Genomic DNA, 23,600 nt, shown 5'->3' with positions numbered 1-23,600 from the left:
CTCAAGTATTGTCTCTGAGACTGAAGGCACCCATGCCAAATATCCAGTGAGTAAAACTGATTATCAGGCTTTTGCCTAAACTCCCCCCATTTGGATTTGATCAATTCACAAAAGCCCTCTTGGTGGGTCCATTTTTCTTCAAAAAAGAAATATTTTGGTCTAGGAGCTCCTTGCTCCCCAGTGTCCAAAATCAGGGGTGAGTGATCATAACCTATTCCCAAGAAAAGCTATGAGAGTAATTCAAATCCCAGCTAATAGTTATCAAAATCCTATCCAGTTTAACTAAAGTGGGTTTTTTTCCCTTAGGTGAAAATTACCAATGAAATCATTGAAAAGATCCATGAGCTTGGGGTCACCTTGACCATGATTTTCTGTCATTATTGCTTCGGATAAGGTTAAAATCGCCCCCCATCACAATAGGCAGAATTTTATTGGCACAGAAAGTAGATAATTCCTTAATAAAATCCTGTGACAACTCATGTTGGGTAGGTCCATATATGTTAAGCACCCAAAATCCAAAATTGGTTAGTCTATTTCTTACCAAACAACCAGAAAATAACCAGCTAGTTCTACCTGCTCAACTTCAAAACTGTCCATTTTAACTCCCAAAAGTAAACCCCCTGAGTGGCCCCTTGCTGGAATCCATTTCCAAACAAAGTCCACTGAACCTGACATATCTCTCAATTCTTGATCACTGAAATCATGTTTAATTGTTTTCTGAATCCCCACTATATCTAAGTTTTCTTGATTAATATGTTTAAGGACCAGCCCTCTCCTATGGGCTGTCCCCAAACCCCTAACATTCCAGAACATGCACCTCATTGAGAATAATATCAGGTGAGACCTCAGAAGAAGTACTAGGGCCATTACTGTCCAGACCCCCCTTGGTAGGATCAGTCATGACACCTCTTTTCTGATTATCAAAAGACCTCTATGGTCAAATCCTCCACTTGAGATCCTGATTATCAAAGACTCTTTTCTGTTTATCTTTATGTCTATCTAAGAAGGCTTTGTAATTGGCTTCAGCAATAGCTGCTCTAGCCAGTTCCTCTACCTTAAAGATATCAATTTGCTCTTCAACATTCTCTATCTCAATATCCAAATCAAGAATAACTTTTTCTAAGCAAGCATTAGAGGTGTTATTGAGAATAGTAAATGGGTTGGAATTGGTGGATGTACCTGAAAAGGTATTTCTGGCTGTAGCTCTAGCATGGTCACAGGTCTGGGATTGCAAATGACTTCACTTTTCCTTCAATGTACTTTGACAAATTCTCATCCATGCGAATCATTTCCATATCGCAAACTTGTTTTTGCATGTGCATGGCCACTAGTTTTTCTTGAACATCTAGAAATTCAACCATGTAGCTCTTGTACATCAGAGGATGCAGCTTCTCATGATCCTCATCTTTCATTATGCTTCTGTACTCCTTTTTAACCTCGTCCGGAAAGACACCAAGCCATACTAAATCCAGAACTGTGAGCAGCAAACTGTCATAAGCTTGGTTTGCAGAGCCGAATTTGTAGGTGCAGTATATCAGAGCCCCACCATAATTCCCATCAAAGACTGAATAGACTGGAACGCCCAATGTATCCCTTAGCATACGCAACATCAGTCTAGTATTGGCACTTGGCTGGCCTTTCCCCGAAAATAATACGCAAGTATTCCTCTCAGAGAAGTTGTCAGCAGCAAGCTCCTCAAATATATCTTCCTTTTCGACAACAAGGATATACTCAAATTTTCCCCTTAATCTAATCTTTGTTACGTTATGCACCTCTGCTGGTATCCTGCAACCAGCTATGCCCCCCATTCGGCAATCAACCAATATCTTGTCACCTATAAATAGCAGCAGAGGTCCTTTGACAGTACCTGTCAGGGACATAAAATATTGAGACTTTGGATAGTGAGTCCCATCATGGTGCTGATATTAGTCACGTCAACATTGGAGAGTTTCTGGTTATGGGCAGAATATAACTGTGGATGAATGTAATAGATCTCACGAAGGGAAACACTTTTTCTAGAGAACACCAAGTTTCTTATTCCTGTTAGCACCTTCTCAATCCTCCTAGCCTTGTTCGCTGAATTTGCATATTTAGTACTGCATAAATGTAGCTCCTTCTTCAAACAAACTTGCTTCAAAAGTGGATGAAAGTCATACTCCTTGTCTTTTTCTTTGGCATGGACATTGGTTAACTCAAACTCAACCACTTTCTTCTCAGACTTTGATCACTTCAACCGATCATCAATGATGCGTAAGGAGTCATCTCTAAGATGATCTTCAACAAGAACATATCCTTTCCTTATTTCTTCCATCTGTTCTTCCCCGAGACCCAAATGTTCAAGGTTGCATCTTGCAACCAGTATTTCCACCATGCCCTCCAAGCCTCCTACTGATAATCCTGAACTCTCTAAGCCTCCTACTGGTGATCCTGAAGTCTCCTTTCTCTGAGGTGCTTTCATGGGGGTGAACAATTCTTCCTTCAGATCCTTAAACAAGCTAATCTTCTCAAGGTCAGCAAGCTTGCTTTTCTTTACCGATAAGATCACTGAAATCAAAACAACAGAAAAATACTTCACTTCTAAATGTATAGAATTTAAACATAACAACTTTTCTTAAAGTTTAATCACTTCGATTAAAGCATTACTCACCATCTAGATCACAATCAGCATTCATCTCCTTGAATTTCACATGTTCTTTGTTCTCTTCAATGTGCATTTCCAATTCCTAAAAAGGAGCGGAGTCTAAGATTAATCACATTACAAAATGAAATCTGAAAGGGTAATATGACAAATCTTTGTAAAAGATTGTCTTACGCTTAAATAGTTGAAGATATTATTGCATGCAAGACAGGTAACATTGAGCTCTCCATCAATAGGATATCTGAAACTTCTATGACTCTCAGTTTCACGGTGCTCCTTGGCTGATTTCACCAATTGAAAACAAGTTGTGCATAGCACCGAATCCTCCATTGCAATCTCCATCCCGCTTCATTAATAAAGAGAAAAAATTTCAATTAAAATAGGGGATAATTTGATTCATACAAGGCAGCCCAACCAAGACCTGGCAGCCCAACCAAGACGCACAGCCTGAAGCCTAAAACGAGGAGTACCAAAACCCATGAGCCGAATACCCGAGATGCCAGCCCATGCTAGGGGCGCCTCCAACAAAACTCAGCCACAGCCCGTAGACCCGCATGGTATGGCAAAATCGGGAGCCGCGGAGACCCCCGGCATAGACACGTCGGACGTCCGGACTGCCTGACATGGCCGGAACGAGCCAGCCACACGTCACTGCCGTGCCGGCCACGTGCGGCCCCGTGGCAGGGCCCTTGGATCCCAAAAACGCTGGCTCCCCACGAGTCCTTTTGGTCAAGGAATGATCGAAATGGAACCCATCGGGTGTGGTGGTGCATTGACGCCTCATGCCTGCTAGTTGTTGGCACATTCGAAGAGAAAACGGCGGTTAGGATTTGCCTTGGAAATTCTAGTTTAAAAGGCACGGGAATTCTAGTTTAAGCAGCTTTGCGGATGTGCTCGCTGTTCTGTCTGTCATTCGCCCTCCCTGGTCTTCTACGCTGGCTCCTGAAATTTGTTTCCGGCCCTCCCGTGATCCCATCAGACGATCCAGAATCGAGACGTGCCGGGGTATTTCTCCTCATGTGTCTCCATGATTTTTAGCCGCACAGCATTAAGCCCGTCTCTAATTTGTAGTTTGCTGACTAAAGGGATGTTTGGTTGTTCCTCCTAAATTTTAATCGTTGTCCCATCGAATGTTTGGACACATGTATAGAGTATTAAATATAGACTAATTACGAAACTAATTTCATAGTTTGCGACTAATTTACGAGACGAATCTTTTAAGCCTAATTAGTCTATGATTTGATAATGTTTTGCTACAGTAACATATGCTAATGATGGATTAATTAGGCTTAAAAAATTTATCTCGTGGAGTACTGACGGATTATGTAATTTGTTTTTATTAGTATCCGAATACCCTATGCAACATCCTCCCGATAAGCCTTTTAAATTTTAGTCACGGGATCAAACATCCCCTAACAGAGCACCCTGAGACAGCGACTTGACATATATCTCTGCATAGTTTATCCTCACTCATCAACCATAATGGCACCTCACTCGTAGACTCGTACGCTCGACAGTCGTCACGTTGTATACAAGACCACAAGCCTCTGTTCCCCACAAGAATGACTCGCGCGCAGTCCTTCGCGCACTCCTCGGAGCTCCAGCGTTGGACTCGGCCATGGATGCACAGCTGCACTACTCCAGGCGACTCCTGCTACAGCTGCAGGGGCTGGCCACGTGTCCATCACCCGGTGCCGTTCTGGACGCTCGGCCGGTCCCGGCAGCGGCAGGCGAGCTCAACTCCGACGCGATCCTCACCCTCGCGTTCCTCACGTGCGGCCTCATCGCGGCGCTCACGTTCCACGTCGTGCTCTAGTGCGCGCTCCGCGTCACGCGCGGCGCGTGCTGCGGCGGAGCCGCCGACGACGACGACCCTGAGGAGCAAGAGCAGGACCAACAGCACGCGGGCGGAGGAGCGGGGCTGGCGCAGCTATAGGCCACCACGCGGCACAGGCACGCGCACGGGAGGAAGCAGCCGCGGCGGCTCCCGCCGGCGCTGGTGCAGGCGCTGCTGTGCCTGGCGTTCTCGGCGGGGCTGGAGATGGCCGGGTCATCGCGGTTGGAGTGAGCCATCTACCTCACCAAGTTCGCCCGCGGGGAGACGGTGCGCGTGCTGCTGCACTGCAACCACGGCTTCCATGCGCCCTGCATTGACCGCTGGCTCACGGCGCAGCCGACGTGCCCTACCTACAGACAGGCGCCGTTTGCCGAGCCCACCGTGTTTCGGTAGCCAGACAGCCCTAGCCTCTGGACAGCCGTCGTGCAATACTGATCATAGTAGGCGATCGCGTGCGTGGCCCGCCCCAAATTTTTTACATTTTAACCCTTTTTTTTGAAAGTTTCTCACAAATAAACCTCTGGCGGAATGAATTCAAAAAATGGACCCTTAGCTCGACGTTATTGGTGCTGGCACCGAGCTAACACATCTCGACGCCAGCGTCTCTGGCGCCGAGCTCCTATGCACAGTAGATGACATGGCAGTGAGCTCGGCGCCAGAGACTGGCGCCGAGCTCGGCACCAGAGTGACTGACGCCGAGCTCCCTGCCATTTAACCCTGGCCAACCTTCCTGCCCGAGCGTTATTCCTCTTCTTTCTCCTCCCACTCGGGTTTTTTCTCTCCCCACTTCACCCTACCTCATGAATCGACATATTGGACCTTGGAAACTTTGATTTGATCCGTAGATCTTCGAGAGCAAGGTATCCTCGCTCTCCTCCTAGTTTTTTTCGCATCGATTCGGTATGTATTAGTCGGATTTTTGAACGTAATAATTGTCATCACTTAGGGTTTTATTGTATCCATCAATATATGTATTATACAACCGTAGGATGATGCCAAGGCGTGGAAAAGCTAGCAAACCTAGGCGCATGTAGTTATGTTATGAGTTTATTATTGTGCATCAAATGGGAAACCCTAGGTATATAGTTTAATGTTAACTGCTTTGGGTTCTTAGAACGAAATTGGTTGTATTATAGTTATGGTTCTCATTGATATTTATTTGTGATGTTTTGATTTATGTTTGTTAAATTACATCTATTTTGTTAGATGCAAGAAATATTTCGGGAGGAGTTTTGACGAAAACGAGGTCGTCCTCACGAATTATACCCCGACGCGTCTAGCAAAGATGCCCCCGTCCTTCCTAACCTTCCTGTGACTATGGTTTCCCGACCCATGTTTTTCAATCGAAACATCCGGACACAGCGGCGCGTTGCTTCTACACATGCAGTCGTTTTAATGTAAGAAATTGTTTCCACTATCCTTTTTCTTTATTTGTGTAAGTATGCTAATAATATTTTGTTGGAATCTCGTTGTGTAGGACCATGAGAGGTGCTTTTTCTTTCAGTGGATTGACGGTGTAGACAAGTTTGATCCTAGGTACCTCCTTTTCGACGATTGGTTTAGAGGGAGACATCCACATGAGCACTTCAAGCGGTGGGTTCCACCCCCCCTAACCCTTCGTCAATGACGGCTAAGGAGAAGCACCTAGCCACAGTTAGGCGACTCGAGGAACCTCCTCTGTGCGATTGTGGAGATCGAGCTGTGATAAACCCTAAGAATACGTTGGAGTTTGTGTATCCAAACAAGCATGAAGTAAGTGCAAAGTGTATGTGTTGAAATATTGAGCTATATGTATTCATGTACTAATGTCTACTTATTTAGGTGTTATCAATGGTGAAGTGTCATTTCAAAGAGTGGTTGTATGGTCCTAAGAACCAATGGCCGGAAGAACCACGAAAGGTTAAGGAAAGAAAAAAAGAAAGGGTAATTTACAAAGCACCTCCTGTCATGTGTGAATGTGGTGTTAAATCCAACTATGGCCTAGTCCTTTCGGAGCTTGGAATAGGCCATTATTGCGGCCATATGGTTGAGTATGATGAGGTTGGCTATTTTTGTGGTAAACATGAAATCGCATTTTGTTTCTTTTGCTAAGACATATATGATAGAATTTGCCGTTTGAACAGAGCACTAGGAAATACAGGTGGGAATGTTATGATGGTCAAGCTAAGTTCTTGGATGAACTGAAGAAGAGGCAAGTAATTGCATGGAAGAGGGGATATGCACCTAACTACATCAACCTATTCGTTAAACATCACAAAGAAAAGATGCGTGAGTTTGCTAGACATCGCGGTATATGTAACCCGATCGATGTTGAACTTAACAAATGGGGATTGGAGAGGTGGATGATGTTAGAGGAGGAGAGGGCAAGGAATGAGGCAAGGGAGGAGACAAGAGTACAGATGTAGGTCTTGAACGAGCATGTTGTTGCATTATGTGGCAGTGAGTGCTTGAAAGCATTTTTTTTCGTTGCATGATTTTAAATAAAATATAATCGCGTTGCTAACTGATTGCATTTTATACATGAAGGGATTGGTTGTAGCGAGGAACATACCGCAGAGTTGGCTCGTGCAAGGTATGAGGAGAAGAAGTTAGATGAGCATAGATCTCGAGTTGGTCGTACCGTTCAATCACTGATTGTGTTGTCTGATGAGGGGGGCGAGGATGAGGACGACACTAGCAGACTGAGTGAGCTCATTACTCTAGCAAAGGCAGGCTTGCAGGCGCAAGAGGCTGAGGACGATACTGGTAGACTGAGCAAGCTCATCGCTCTAGCAGAGGTGGGGTTGCAGGTGGAGCAGGCAGAGGAAGATACTGGCAGACTGAGCGAGCTCATCGGTCTAGCAGAGGCAGGCTTACAGGCGGAGGAGGATGATGACGTGTTCTTCACTCAGGCCGTAGCGGCCGTAGATGAAGCGGAGGCCGCTTACTACAGGCGACAGGAAGGTCAGAGAAACACAGGTGAGCCTAGCCATAGCAATAGGGTTGTAGTAGAGGACTGGTACTCGGATGATGAGTTACTTACTCAGTACGTTTCAGACTGAGGATTTATAAGTGCATTTGCCCCTATGTCTACTGTCGGCACGTACTTCTAGTATTAATATGTTGTGTAATGTGGCATAGTATTGAACTTTTCATTATGTGGTTGTTTTCATTATTTATGGTCTTAATATTCCGCTTAATGATATGGACGTATTGAAATGTGAACACGTGCTGCAAATAAAACCTAATGACGTACGACATTATATAATTCAACACATGAAGCAAATGAAATGGCATGCGAGAACATGTACCGAACCTGGGTACAGAGTTTCCTTTGACTAAACCTAACATGCCTTAGGTAATTAAACCAAACAATAAACACATAGATGTGGCATATGAATAACATAAAGTCATCCTAGTAGTGTGGCCACATAGCAAATTGTGTTGCACCTTCTCCATAGTAGCCTCCCATTGTTGTTGGTGGTGGTGGCGGGGGTGATGGGGGAGGCCCCTTATTCTTGTGGTTAGGGCAGGTGCAATATGGATCATTGCAGAGTGCCTCCTATGAATCGGCACCATTGTTGTTGTCGTCCTATCCGTCGTCCTTGTAACCACTGCTAACTTCCCTTTCTAGATCGAAGATACGGTCCTACAGGTAGTAGATGTACTCCGCATGCGGATAAATAGGTCGAGGATCGACCCACCTACTGAACCCATAGTTGTCTTCGGCCAAGAAAGACTATAATAAGTATGTTGTGTAAGTTATATACAAGAGGAACATATTGAAGAAACAAATAGTAATAGCAATTACCCATGCTCGCGGGCATTTGAAGAAACGACGACCTCCATCTATTCCCTCGGTGAACATCTGCACTAGGCAGTCCTCACCATGCATGCATTTTGGTCACTCTTCTTTCCTTTTATCGTATCCTCTCAGTGGTGCCTCTTTGGTGAAATCACTTTTGCTCTCAACTAGGAACCTCTCATAAAGAGCTTCCTTAAATAAATCGGGACCAAGAGGACCCTCCCACCTAATGGTAGTTCCCTTCCCCTTTCTCCTTCTTCTAGACAACCCTCCAGACATTGGTACTGCAACGAAAGAAAATGCTGAGGAGTGTTCTTCTTCCTTGTTGTGTGTGAATGAGAGGGAGTGAGTGGTTATTTATAGGTTGAGTCGAGGAATGAAGGCCTCTCAATGTGCCATGTCAGCGATCCGTGTGCCTCTTCACCTCGGCTCTTGGATCAAACAGTCATAAGATGGATGGTGGAGATAGAGTGGAGTTGTGCTTCCTTGCATGCCAGTACTATGTCAGTGATGTGATAAATCGATGCTGTCCTTGTATCTGAAAAGTCTATTTTTATTGTATGAAAAGCATAGATTCGTTCACTGTTGCTTGGTAACCCTAGATTCATCTTCAAAGCGTATGTACGGTAAGTTTGGATTATACACGTTCTAATAAATTTATAGTTAATCTATGTACTACATTTGTGCCTTTGTAGCAGTGTAGTATGATTAATGTTTTACGAAAAAAATTCGCAAGAGTTTCCCTTATTTTAGGAGCATCCACAGTTACAAAAAGAGACATCATTATATATTCCAAACATTTAATCATCCAAGGAGCAAAATGCAACTACAACGAACATCACAACCAACATAATATGTCATGCACAGTCCAAATAGTCCACAATGCCCATACAGTCCCAAATAGTTACAAAAAAGTAAATACAAAATCCATAATAGTGTATACTAACAGCTACCAAATCCCTCACTACCTCCTACTCTTGCCCTTACCCTTGTGACCTAGAGCACTCGTACCTGGAGTGTAAGGGTCACGTGGATGGCATCGCCTAGTGCCTAGAGGCGGTGTAGGATAAGTCGAGGGAGCGTCATGGAGCTGAGAGGGGCCAAGCTCCTCATGCCTCTTGTCCATGTCGTCGTCGTCATCTTCGTCGTCCTCGTCCTCATCCCCTGTAGCTGCCTGGTTAGAGGAACCCAAGCCTCCTCTGGCTGCGGAAGGAACGTACACGTCTTGCGTCATGTCTATCCTGCAACCACAACGACTAGCCACACGGCGTAGACGACGTGACAACCTCTATTATACAAAACTATGTTAACTTAAAGAATCTAACATATTAATGATATATTTGAAAGAATATTTTTAATCTTGCGTCCAGGAAGCCAAGTATGTAGTCATCACTGACTCTCGGCCGAATGCGCTCAATCTCTTCAACTGAGCATTTGAGTGTATTGCCCTGCAACAAAGTTCTCAGTAATAATACTTCTGAACAGATAGCAATAGGTTTGGTTTTCTTTTGTACAAGAATCTAACATATTATAAGGGTGATATAGCTCAAAGGTGGCACTAACTAAAATAGATAACTCCTAATGTCGGTTCAAGAACGTCTAATGTACTGTTGTGCAACTTAATGTAGAAAAATAAGGCAATTGGCTTACCACTCTGTCCAAGATCGATCCTACCTCCACCTGCCTTCCTGCACGAGTCGATTGGTCATACGCCGTGTCTTCATCGTCAGAGGACTCGATGTCGGTGTAGTCATCTTCTGTCCACTGTACCCTTAGCCTGCAATGTGTCGCACGCTGGTACCAAGCTTGGTACTGCCTGAACTCACGGTTCATGTGTGGCTCATTGTTGCCGTCCACGTTGTCGTGCATCTCCTCCCATTGCTCAATGAAGGACTGGTGGTGCCTCTCCCAGTCAAAAATCTTCTTGTTCTTCTGATGATCCAACCTGCACGTATGTTATCGTTACTTGAATTCATGTACATGTCACCATATTAATAGAAATGGACCATCATGAGACATTTGAAATATCAAAACACTTACTTGTGTAATTCAACGCCAGTCGAGAACAGAGCCATAGGCCAAAGCTGTCTCACTCTAAATTGGCGTGCAACCCTATATGGCAGGTGAAACTCGATAGCATAGAAGCAGATTAGAGGGCACCTCATCCTATAGAAGTCGTCGTCGAACCCACAAACGTTGCTCAACTGAAAAGGAAGTGTGCCCTCTCCACCGTATGGCTCCCACTCCACCTGCAACATGTCCAAACAAGATGTTAGATGGTATACTAATCCTTTTCAAAGCAGCATAGAAAATAAAATTTACTTACACTAGATGCCATCAGTGTGTCTAGATCGTTCGTGAACTCAATGTACGCCCGGTCTAACCTCACGTACGGAACCCTGACCTGGTCCCAAAGGTACGCCCACATCGGCTACCGACTTGGAGGCTGACCTTGAAACCACTCATGATGAGCCAGAACCTCTGGATGGCCAACTAGAAGACGAGCCCACATCCACAGCTGTAACAAGTACACGCATCCACCAAGTGATGGGTTGGACGAAGACCGACGACACCCCTTGCACAGCTGCCGGTATAGAAAACACAAGACTGCAGAGCCCCAGCGGTAGTGACCCGCCTGGTCCTAGTCACTGAGGCAGTGGATCCACATCCAGGACACACTGTCACCCATGGCATCAGGGAAGAGAACGTAGGCAAACAGGTGTAGGATCCACGCCCTGTAGTAGTACCCAACTATCTTCTCATCTGCCTCCTCAGGGCACTGTGCGAACTCTTCTCGTAGCCAGGAGATGGGAACTCCAGAAGTGCGAGCCCCTTGCTCGCCAAGCTCACGCCCAAGGAAGGCCTCCACTCATGCTCTCTAGCCCTTTGACCTGCACTACCTGGTGACTAGGTTGCCGTGAATCCTTAGGCATAGCATCTTCTGACAGTCCTGGAGCATGACTGTCATCTCCCCGAAAGGTAGGTGGAAGCTGTGAGTCTCCGGCCGCCACCTATATTAAAGACAAAGCAAGATTACTTGTCAAAAAGTCAATCGCATGAACAAATGGCCATGAATGGAGGCAATGATTCAATTTAATACCTGTCAACCAACGTAGTTATGGCCGCTTAGTTGAACTTGGGCAACCCACGACGGACCTAAAAAGAGATGACATCTAGGCTAGCTCTTTGTAGGAAAGGAGTGTACCTGTCGTCGTACCGCATGTCCAAGAACCCATTGTGGGTTCTAGGATGAAGGAGCGGAAGGTCTTGCATCGAATAAAACATAGTCTCCTGTTACTTCATGAACACATGTACGCTCACCAAATTTTGAACAAAACTTATAGATTATTACCTGCCCTAGCGCTATGAGACGTCCTCGGTGGGTCGCCTCGTACGTCGGGTCGAGCAGGTGGAATTGCACCATCCTAGAAAAAAGTGAATAAATTAGAATTTCAATATACAATGAAACATGAACTTAGAAATTTATAAGTAATTGACATAAATACAAGCATAAATTGAGACATGCATAATTAATTAAATGAATATGACAAATATAAAATAATAAAATCAACCAATAGTCCCACCTCACTAATCTGCCAATGGCAACTTCGTGAATTATGGCCAAGTCCAACGCACTTGCCGCACTCGTACTGCTCGGGGTTAGTAACAAATGGAGTTCCTCTCCCACGCCTCGTTCTTCCGGGTATCTGATCCATAACCATCATGTGCCTCGTCCTCTGTCTTGATCCACGCTTGTTCCAACGGTAAGCTGGATCCGCAATGTACTTTGGCCCATCATATGGAGGCCACTCTCTAGGGTCCCAGAAAGGCACGAAGCGGGGGCTCCATGTGTGCACAAGCGTGTCGACACTGAACTCGTGAGGTATCCTCCTCTCGATATTATAGTTGCGATGCCTAGCTGCTGTCACCAAATGAGAACATAGAAAGTGGTACTGCCTTGGTTTACCACAAGTGCACTTGAAATCTTAGAGGACAACCACATGTATCCTTGACTCTTGGACCTCATCGTCGGACGTTGTACCACCCCTATGCTCGACCTGATAAGTCCCTGTTGATGAGGACATGACACACATGCATATGACCATGTTTGGCACATGGTATGGAGGGGTAGGAGGTCAATAAGGGTGTCCAAGTCAAGAAGGAGGTCCGAGGCTAATTCGGTTCGAGTCCCTAAGATGGAGGCCCAAAGCAACTCAAGTTCGAGTCTGTCTTGGATTTCAGGACTAGTCTGCCTTAAACTGGTCACCCAGGATGCATCCGGACTCTGTTTTTGATGATCCACATATATATGGAAAGCTAATTGGATAAGGAAGCCAACCCAATTAGTTTCACATCAAAAGACCTTCAGAATCAATGGGAATCATCGAAACAAGTCAGCATCTAGAATCTGCCAGGGTGCTACGACACCGTCTTTTGGTCTGTTGGACCGTGTATCGTGTTTGGGCCCATTAGGGGGCGTGTCCATGGGGGGTGACGCCCAAGACTCTATAAATAGCAGCCGTCGCTCTCCTTAGGGTTTGGGTTTTGTTTAGTTCTTGATTTCCTTATGAAACAGACGTCATTTTGCTGCAACTATCGCCGCCAAGGCCGCTTGTTGTGAACCAGGGCCCCAGTTCTTGATCTTGTTCGCCTATGGCGATTAGTCCTTTCGAATAAAGACTTAAACTCCTTCTTATCTTCATAAGCCTCATATTTATTTGCAATTTTAGATTATGTTTATCTCATTCTTGCTTGTGTTCTCGATTCGCTTACAGGAAAGCCTTCTCAGCGAGGTCAATCGAGTTCGCATGGTTGATAACCAACGGAGCAGTGGTGTAACGGTTGTGGGGGTACGAATCAGTCTTGGTTCGAAGCCTAGATCATGAATGTTGAGTCTCCACCAATCGACGCTATCATACCTTTCGGAAGATCGGGCCTAGTCTACATCAAGTGGTATCAGAGACCTTGTTGCCCGTTAGGTATAACTTTATTGTCCCTTTTAGATTGTTATTGTTTTTGCATTACATATAGTCCACAAAAAGCCAAAAAAATATACATCGTCACATACTCCCTGTCCTATAGCCTCATTGTGCCATGCAATTTCATCTCTGTTTCGCGTTGTTGAGTTTGTGCCCTAGGTCAAGTTCTGGTTGCTGGTTTTAGATCGTTTTTAGTCCAGTTTATGTTTCCCCTTTGTTTTTCATCATAATCCATGAACATCTTTAAGTCTTGTTGAGTTTCCTTTGTATCCATCAAACCCTAGTCCACGCCATCTAATTTCCTACACTTGTCTTCACTATTTCCATCAAATCATTGATGTCGTGACCAATTTTACGCACATTGTTTCCATTTTGTCCTCTAATTCGGAGTCCGTTCTTAAAACTGGTCTAGTTTTCGCATACGAACTCGGATTTCGACGTTCCATATATCAAAATCGATCGGAAAAAAATTTCGGATCCGTCCATCCCTCGTTTTATCGAGGTCGGAGTTTTTATTTTGGTCAAAAAGTTGTCACAAGATCCTCTTTTCGTGGTCATAAGGTTTTTGTCGATTTTGAGCACGTCTTCTAGAAATTCCACAGGCCACGTCTTTCACTTGTTTAAGCTCATATTTTCTATGGTTACTTCTTTTGTGCTCCTAAATAAACAAAAAAATATCAAAAAAATAAAAAGAAAAGTCAAAATTTCTCAAAAAAACAACGACAGCCCAAAAAAATAGAAAAAAGAGAGGGGCAAAAGAGGAACAATATCTAGAGGAGCACATAGAGAGCGCCATTTGAGCTATGTTTGCGTGTGCTGATTTCTACCTTGTTCCTAATCATATTCTTGCTGTTCACATCACTTGATACATCTGGTACTTGGAATGTGAGTAGGCCAGCAACTAAGACAAGTACTTGGGATACTTATTCAGCTTTGCTATTTAGTTGCGAATTTTGCTATTCCTTGCTACTATATTGTGCCTGTCCAAGCTCCACTTTCTTCTAACCAAGTACAGATTCGCCTTGCAACTGTTACACTCAAGCTACGACGGTATCACAGTCACCGACCGATTGCACCGCCTGTTGCTTTGGTAAGAACACTTATAAGACCATGGTAAGACGCTTGAGAGTTGAGTGTCTTATTTTTCCTTGTCCACAACCTAAGTAGTTGATAGGGATAATACTTTTGTGTTGTCTTTTGCTGTCTTCTAACAATGACAGGTTGTTTGTATCCACCGACTTATGATGGTATAAGTGCTGATGAGTACATGGAGTGGGAAATTACCATCGATAACATTTTTGCTACTCGCTTTATGTGTCCAAGGAGAAAGGTAAAAAATGCAGCTAGTGTTTTACGACATTCTGCTTTATCTTGGTGGGAGTCTTTAGATCCTTCTGATAAACCCCAAACTTGGAATGATATGAAACTTCTTATGCAAGAAACCTTTGTTAATCCACCTCCTATTTTGACTTCATATGATGAGGTGTACCATTTAGAGGAAGAGTCTGCTGTTATTCCTCTTGCTATGACTAACCTTCTGCAGGATAATGTACATAAGCGAGAGGATGACATGGAAGAAAATGAGGAGCTCACAGCCTCATATGCAAATTCAGAACCATTACTTCACACTGCACCTATTACTCCTGCTAAAAACACAGCTAATGCCCATGGTGCTACACTCACAGAAGGTGAGAGTTTTTTTGATGTGCTGAATTTTTTCACCAATCATGCTATGATAGAGCAAATTTTAGTGGAGCCTTCGCTTGATTTACCTTTGTCACAAGATGATTTGCTTGATATTTCTTGTGATGAAGATGACTTGCATGATGATATTTATGTTATACCTATGCAATCATTGAAGAATGATCATGATATATGTGTGCTGAAATCGAGCACTTGTGCTGAAAATAGACTTGTTATTCATAATGCTAGTGAAGTTGATGAACTGAAATTGTTGTCTTCTTTAAATACTTTGGGTTACATTGAATTTGATGTTTCGTGTAATCTTAGTTCTTTAGAGGAGAAACTTTATGCATATGCTGATTTGCCATGGTTCTCTAGACATACATATCATGTTTTTGGTAAATATAACAACCAAGGGTAATATTTGATACAACAAGTTTACATTTGTACAAATCCGAATTCTCCTTTTATTGTACAAATTAATGATCAACTAGAGGACAGTAAAATCAACACTGTTGTTATGCCATATTCCTCTAGTTTTGCTTTTCGAACACAAGTGGAATCCAGAGAAAGGAAGCATATATTTCTTGTTAGTACTAATCGTTTGCAGGATAGTATTGGCAAAGATTGTGTGTATTTCAATCGAGCAGACTACATGTCTGTAGGACAAGACATGCTACAAACCTGGACATGTGGTCATATTTTTTCTCACAACATTGTCCATTCCTATTATTTTGGGAACCTCGTTTGTCCTCATGTTGTGCAGGATTGACTTCAAGCAAAATCGATGCTATCATACCTTTCGGAAGATCGGGAGGTGAGAATTGTTTTAATGTACTAAATTCTTCCACACACCATGCTATCATAGAGCAATTATTAGTGGAACCCTGTCTTGATTTATCTTTGTCCCATGATAATTTGCTTGATGTTCCTTGTGATAAAGATGAATTGGTTGATGATGCTTTAGTTTTACATGTTTTGGAACCAACCACTTGCGCTGAAAATAAACATGTTATTCATATTGCTACTAAAACTGATGAGATTAAACTGTTGTCTTCTTTACATACTTTGGGTTACATTGAATTTGATGTTTTGTGTAACCTAGATTGTTTGGAGGAGAGCCTATTTAAATATGTTGATTTGCCTTGGTTTTCTAAACATACATATCATGTTATTGGCAAATATAACAACAAGGGACAATATATGATACATCACATATACATTCGCAGTAATATGAATTCTCCTTTTGTTGTATAAGATTATGATCGTTTAGAGGTCAGCCATAATAATACAAATATTTTCTCATGTTCCTCAAAGAAACAAGTTCACTTCCAAGAAGGAGAGCATTGTTGGTTGCTACCTATGTCTGCTAGATCATCTATTCCTGCATTGTCTTTGGTTAGTTCTAATCTTTTGTAGGATAGTGTTGACATACATCGTATGCGTTCGGATCATGGAATCTACATGCTTGATGAAATTTTTATGCGAGATGACATGCTACAAACTTGGAAACATGGTCACTTTCCTTCTCACAATTATTTCAGTTCCCTTTATTTTCGCAACCCCGTTCTCCTTTATGTTGTGCAGGATCAGTTTCAAGCACAATCGACGCCGAGGACGGCTTTTCGTCAAGAAGGGGAGGATGATGAGGACATGACACCCATGCATATGACCATGTTTGGCACATGGTATGGAGGGGTAGGAGGTTAGAAAGGGTGTCCAAGTCAAGAAGGAGGTCTGAGGCTAATTCGGTTCGAGTCCCCAAAGTGGAGGCCCAAAGCAACTCAAGTTCGAGTCTGTCTCGGGTTCCAGGACCAGTCTGCCTTAAACTGGTCACCCAGGACGCATCCGGACTCTGTTTTCAATGATCACATATGGATGGAAAGCTAATTGGATAAGAAAGCCAACCCAATTGGTTTCACGTCAAAAGACCTTCGGAATCAACGGGAATCATCAAAACAAGTCAGCGTCCAGAATCTGCCAGGGTGCTACGACACCGTCTTTTGGTCTGTTGGACCGTGTATCGTGTTTGGGCCCATTAGGGGGCGCGTCCAGGGGGGTGACGCCCAAGACTCTATAAATAGCAGCCGTCACTCTCCTTAGGGTTTGGGTTTTGTTTAGTTCTTGATTTCCTCATGAAACAGACGTCGTTTTGCTGCAACTGTCGCCGCTAAGGCCACTTGCTGTGAACTAGGGCCCCAGTTCTTGATCTTGTTCGCCTGTGGCGATTAGTCCTTTTGAATAAAGACTTGAACTCCTTCTTATCTTCATAAGCCTCATATTTATTTGCAATTTTAGATTGCGTTTATCTCGTTCTTGCTTGTGTTCTCGATTCGCTTGCAGGAAAGCCTTCTCGGCGAGGTCAATCGCGTTCGCGTGGTTGATAACCAACGGAGTAGTGGTGTAACAGTTGTGGGGGTCCGAATCAGTCTTGGTTCAAAGCCTAGATCGTGAACGTCGAGTCTCCACCAATCGACGCTATCATACCTTTCGGAAGATCGGGCCTAGTCTACATCACCTGTGGCATGGTCAAAGCATGTAACCTCATATGTGCCAGCCCTTTCTCTTGCCTTCTCTAGGTGTGCCTTTGGTTTCAGAGCCCATATCTCTCCATCACTCTGCAACTGCAATGCATGAGCGTGTCTATCGTTGAACTAGGCAACAAGCTTATAGATGTGAATTGAACGATTGCATTCACGGGCATACCACGTATCCCTAATAACAACTTATTGAATGACTCCGCCATGTTGCTGCACTGAAACTCATACCTCCATCCACCAGTGTCGTGAGCTCTCGTCCATTTCTCCAAATCCCTCATCAAACCTGTGATCCATTGTCTACCTTCTGCATTTGATGCAGTTCTGACCTGCTCCAATTTTTCCTGAAAGTACTTGTCCTTAAACTGTCGAGCAGCCTCCTAGAACAAATCAAAGTTACCCTTCACACCATCCTTCCAGAGTAGATTCTCGGCAAGGTGCCGAGTACACCAACGACGGTGCAAAGGTGCATACCCCTCTATCTGTTCTCGCATGGCATTAAGTATGCCCTAGTGCCTATCAGATATGACGCCAACCTCCCTGCCAGGCCCAACCACGTGTATCCGGACTAGCCTCAAGAACCATACCCAACTATCATTGTTCTCCTTCTCAACCAAAGCAAATGCCAAAGGAACCAACTTGTTGTTCGCGTCATAGGATATGGCTATAAGAAGTGTGCCCTGGTATTTGCCAATCAAGAACGTACCATCAATAGAGAAGATAGGACGATAGTGCCTAAAGGCCTCGACACACTGAGGGAAGCACCAGAAGGCACGGAAGAATATCTGCCTCCCATCCTTCCATGCATTAGGTTTTAGGATGTACTCATAATGCATGCCTGGATTCACCGCTTTGATTGCATTGAAAAGAACTGGCAGCTGCTCATACCCATCCTTCCAGTCCCCATATATCATCTTCCACGCTCGCTGCTTAGCCCTCCATGCTTTACCATAAGTTATCACATATCCTCCATACAACGCCTCAACGGTCCTGATAATTGTCCTCACCTTCATGTTATGTTCTCCCTGCAAAATTCCCATCAACCGCTTGGCAATGAGGGTAGATGTCAACTGCTGATGCCTCAGTGTCAGCTCATGGTCAGCACAATTGTGTGGCCCAACAACTTTTGTGATCTTTCATTTTCCGGTTACCTGTTGCTTCCTTGCACAAACCCTCCATGGGCAGCGTTCCTTATCACACACAACTGTGTAATGGAGCTCCACATATGAATGCAATACCCTGTAAGGCCTCTTTCGTATCACTACAAAAGCCTACAACCACCTCTTCAAAGCAGGGAGGTCATTGAACACCCTCCCATTCTCAATTACCATGTTAGGACTGGCCTTAGGAGCTTCTAGGAGCTCATCATCATGTCCTTCTGCAAACGTCTGATCGGAATGAGCAAGATCGCTGAACTCGTGAACTCTAGGATCACGGCGGCCAGGAAAGATACGCCTCATCATCTCAACATCACTCTCCATCAGCTCTCCAACAGGGCGATCATCATCAGAATCAAGAGCCCTAGCCATCTCATATGGCTCTGAATCATGCATAATTTCAACACTATTAGAGCCACGGAATCCATCTCCAAAGTGCACTTGCGCAGCAACAAGGGGCACATCCACATTCTCAGGAATGTCTCCTGTAACATCAGTAGAGAAATGAGAAAAGAATGAAAGAAATAGATGTAAGGAACGGGGTAAGCTCCCAAAAACCATGCGGTTAAGACACTTACTCGGATGATTCTGTGTCAAAGGGATCTCATAAGGAGGATCTGCCATGGAAACATGAGTCTGACAACCATCTCCAACTACCGCATTAGGGGCAGATTGAGCATCGGGAACCGTAGGTGCAATCTGCACATGCAGATAAGGTTTCGGAACGTGAGGGTCGATGTGTGCCTGATGATCTATTGCTGGGGTAAACCCATGAGGGATGGGATCAACTAACACCCGACGCACAACCACGTCCAAACATTGCAGCTGGCTCTTCATAGCCGATCTCACATAGTTCTCCCACTGATCCGCACAACCAATTGCGATCATTCGCCTGAATATGTTGGGAGGAGAACCTAGGTGCAGTACACCATCAACTGCAATGCCATCATCTCTAAGGTAATGTAGCTCTTCCCGAGCCCTTGCAACCATCTCACTAAATGAAGACCTATCATTGAATAGCACAGGCACACTTTGCATGTCAACAAACTCAACATATCCATAGCGATCGCTTTCAATGGTGCCTCCATTATATATGGTGACTAGGTTGTCCATCTAGTTCAAACACGTAACGAAACACATGTCATTTAGTCCAAATTAGACGATAGATAGTACCTAACAAGTACTTTCTAACTACAAACTAAGTAAATAAGATAATAACTACGTATATATATACAGTGTACTCACTAAATAGCTAGATCATATGTAGTTAACTAAATATGTAACTACATATCTAAGTAGCTATCTAACTATATTTATGTACCTATGTATCTATGTTTCTATCTATCGACATATATTCTCACTAGATCACTAACTAAATCAACTACCTGAGTCATCACATTAACTAGTAAATAACAAATGCCAACTAAGTAGGTACCTTTCCAACGACTGATCCACGGACGTCGATGGAGTCGCATCGGACGATGGGCGTGGGTCAGGCCGACGATCTAGGCCGGCGGTGGCACGGTTGGCCGCTGCAGGTGGCGGGGTCGGTGGTGGCGCGACCGACGACAGCGATGGCACGCGACAGGCGTGGGATGCCTAGGGCTCCACGCGGCGAGTCTAGCTCGACGGGCGCGGGTGGCACGGCGGCCGCGGCCGAGGGCGGCGGTGGAGGGCGGCAAGGTGGGGCGAGCCCGGCGGTGGAGGGTGGCAAGGCAGGCCCCAGCCGAGGCTAGCGGTGGAGGCCAAGGCGAGGCTAAGGCGAGGACGGCGGTGGAGGGTGGAGGAGGGCCGCTGGCCGCGGCGCGGGTGGCCAGCCGTGGGCAACGGCGCGGCGCGGCATGGGGGGCGGCGCGGGCGAGGGCGGCCGATGGAGGCAAGGGCGCGGGTGGCGGCGGCGGAACTCACTCTGCTAGGGTGAGAGAGGGAGAGGAAGAGAGGAAGAGAGGCGCGGGGCCTATAGGTATTAAAGGCTCGGCGCCAAGATCTACGGCGCCGAGCTCACTGCCATGTCATCTACCGTGCCCAGGAGCTCGGCACCAGCACCAATGGCGTCGAGCTAAGGGTCCATTTTCTGAATTCTTTCCGCTAGGGGTCTATTTGTGAGAAACTTTAAAAAAGGGCTAAAATGTAAAAAAATTCGGTGGCCCGCCTTGTGGAGCCGTAGAACTAGGCGCGGTTGTTGGTAGTGTTTGTACATTAGCAGTGTGTTAAAGGAATATTGGCAGCGCGTTATATGGTTTGAGTAAAATAGATTTGTGGTTCCTAAACTCAAGAGGCATCGTCATTCAAATTTTAAATTTTCATTTTTTATTTATATGGGCCTTTAAATTAGTGCATGCTTCCATATTAGTCTAAATCGGTTTCGACACACTCTAGACATGTCGAGTCATTTTTTTTAAATTACATAGTACAATATAGACGCCCACAACATGCACACACAAACATGTTGAATCTAATAACTAAGAGCATCTCTAAGAATCTTTTTAAAATTTACCCTCTAAATCATAATTTGAAGAGTCATTCGAATAAAATTCGCTTTTATATCTTTGTACCTCCAATATCTTTTCTACATCTTGTGCGCACTTTAAAGAGTCATCCTTGCTCTCCATTTTTAGCTATAGATAAATCCGAAAGAGAGATGCCTATATTCTGAGGTCCATTTAGACAGGTTGTTGGAGTGTATTTTTTCACCTAAAATATCTATTCCAAGAAATTAGAAAAAAATAAAGAGTATTGAAATTGCTCTAAATTTATATGGTGGTGTCATTTAGGTAGGTCCCAAAACTTATCACATGAGCCACACAGATGTCATTTAGGTTAGGCCAGTCTCAGTGGAAATTCCATGAAAGTTTCATTTACATTTAATAGCCTACCACATAAGTATTTTTTATGACATGGCAATGTTTTAGTGAAGAGAGAAGAAATAGGTTTTGTAGGGGTGAAACTTTTTTGGCATGATTACCAACTCTATATAAGTTTTAGAATTCAATGTCTATGAAACCATGGAATGAAACTTTGCACTGAAAGTGAGTGTTTCATCTAAGTTTCATTTCATTCTATATGACATGTCTCGAAAATAATGCAATGAAACTGTCTACTAAGACCGGTCTTAGGCTTGCATTTTAGTGGGCCATTGGGCTCATTGCTAGAGGTTGGGATCATGTCACTCCATTTGAGACACAGAGGTATCATATCAATCCTTCATCATAAGCTACATTATTCTAGGTGTACAAAGCTAAACACCAACATTAATCATACAAGAATATGTTCTCAAGCCATCACACTTGGACAGACCAAGATATCTACCCCGAGATTTCACTTTGCTGCTCATGGCTGGCGTTGTTCATTCACGAATTTCGGTGATAATTCCATTTGGGGGACACGTGATGCTAAAAAAGAATTTCCAGCCTGGGGGTGAAACGGTCAGTTTTTCGCTTGAAGAAACATTTTGCTCCGTCCTCCTCCCCCTTGGGAGTTGCGCCGTGGTCGCCCTCATCGTTCAGAAATTGAGCTAAATCCTAATAAGGGTCTGGATTCCCAAAGCTTTATTCACACAGACAGCACTACAGCAGAGTAGGAAAGATCTTTCCACTCGTCTTTCTACCACAGTTTTCTCGCATATCACACAATTCGCAAACGAACGCGCCAAATAACTAGTCATTTCCATGTTCCAAGTATTCGTTAAGTTGCATTGTCTCATTAGGCTCGTGCAGCAGGCACTGGCAGAAGACAACACACAGAATCAAAACTCCAGATTGCCAAGCAAATCTCTAGATTAACCAACAAAATAACACCTCATGTAGGGAATATATATACTTATAAGAATCCAAATACTCATAATTCACAACGCCAGTATGTTACCAAAATAACACAGCAGTTCTTAAACGATGTGATAGTCAAGCATTATGGTGCCCCAAAGCGGGCACATCATTTCTTCTTGGCAGCAGCCTTGGCCACCTTGGCACCAGTCGGGTCCTTCTTCTCAACACTCTTGATGACTCCAACAGCAATTGTCTGCCTCATGTCACGGACAGCAAAACGACCAAGAGGAGCTCAGCACCACGGGCTTGGTGGGAATCATTTTCACCATACCAGCATCACCCTTCTTTAAGAACTTGGGCTCCTTCTCGATCTCATTGCCAGATCGTCTGTCAATCTTGGTGAGGAGCTCAGCAAACTTGACAGCAATGTGGGAGGTGTGACAGTCCAGCACTGGCGCATAGCCCTTGCAAATTTGTCCAGGGTGGTTCATAATGATGACATGGGAGGTGAAGCTGGCAGCCTCCTTGGCAGGGTCATCCTTGGAGTTGGAGGCCACGTAACCACGCTTGAAATCATTCACAGCAACGTTCTTCACATGAAAGCCCTCATTAGCACCTTGGCAGGGTCATCCTTGGAGTTGGAGGCCACGTAACCACGCTTGAAATCATTCACAGCAACGTTCTTCACATGAAAGCCCTCATTAGCACCAGGAAGGGCCTCCTGGAGAGCCTCGTGGTGCATCTCAATAGACTTGACCTCACTAGTCAGGCCGCTAGGACCAAAGGTCACAACCATGCCAGGCTTAAGGACACCAGTTTGGACACAACCAACAGGGACAGTACCAATACCACCAATCTTGTACACATCCTGAACGGGAAGACGCAAGGGCTTGTCCGAGGGTCAAGAGCCTCAAGCAGGGTTGGTCCCTTGTACCAGTCAAGGTTGGTGGACCTCTCAGTCATGTTGTCACCCTCAATACCAGAGATGGGAACGAAAGGAAAATTTTCAGGGTTGTAGCCGACCATCTTGAGGAAGGAAGAAATGCCCTTCACAATTTCATCATAACGGGCCTTCGAGTACCTGGGTGCTGTGGCATCAATCTATAAACCGAACAGCAGCAAAACATTTCAGTTACATGACATAGATAATGTTCAGGGACACAGGCTATACAAGGACATGTACAAGGTTAGCATATCCAAGTGACCAATTATACAGCACAT

The 23,600-nt window shown here is 44.5% G+C and overlaps 1 protein-coding gene and 2 pseudogenes across 1 annotated transcript; 1 reads left to right on the top strand and 2 right to left on the bottom strand.

The window, feature by feature from the left end:
* Positions 1-1,214: 1,214 nt before the first annotated feature.
* On the bottom strand, positions 1,215-1,808 carry LOC136511034 (meiotic recombination protein SPO11-1-like). Its single transcript, XM_066505277.1, has one exon. The coding sequence runs from the start codon at positions 1,806-1,808 to the stop codon at positions 1,215-1,217; it is 594 nt and encodes a 197-aa protein (XP_066361374.1).
* A 2,448-nt stretch (positions 1,809-4,256) lies between these two features.
* LOC136511033 (RING-H2 finger protein ATL72-like) lies at positions 4,257-4,868 on the top strand (annotated as a pseudogene).
* A 17,677-nt stretch (positions 4,869-22,545) lies between these two features.
* Positions 22,546-23,506, bottom strand: LOC136513384 (elongation factor 1-alpha-like; annotated as a pseudogene).
* Positions 23,507-23,600: the final 94 nt, after the last annotated feature.

The sequence above is a fragment of the Miscanthus floridulus genome, chromosome 16 (assembly GCF_019320115.1).
Source record: "Miscanthus floridulus cultivar M001 chromosome 16, ASM1932011v1, whole genome shotgun sequence".
Lineage (NCBI taxonomy): Eukaryota > Viridiplantae > Streptophyta > Magnoliopsida > Poales > Poaceae > Miscanthus > Miscanthus floridulus.
This window is presented reverse-complemented; position numbering and strand designations above follow the sequence as displayed.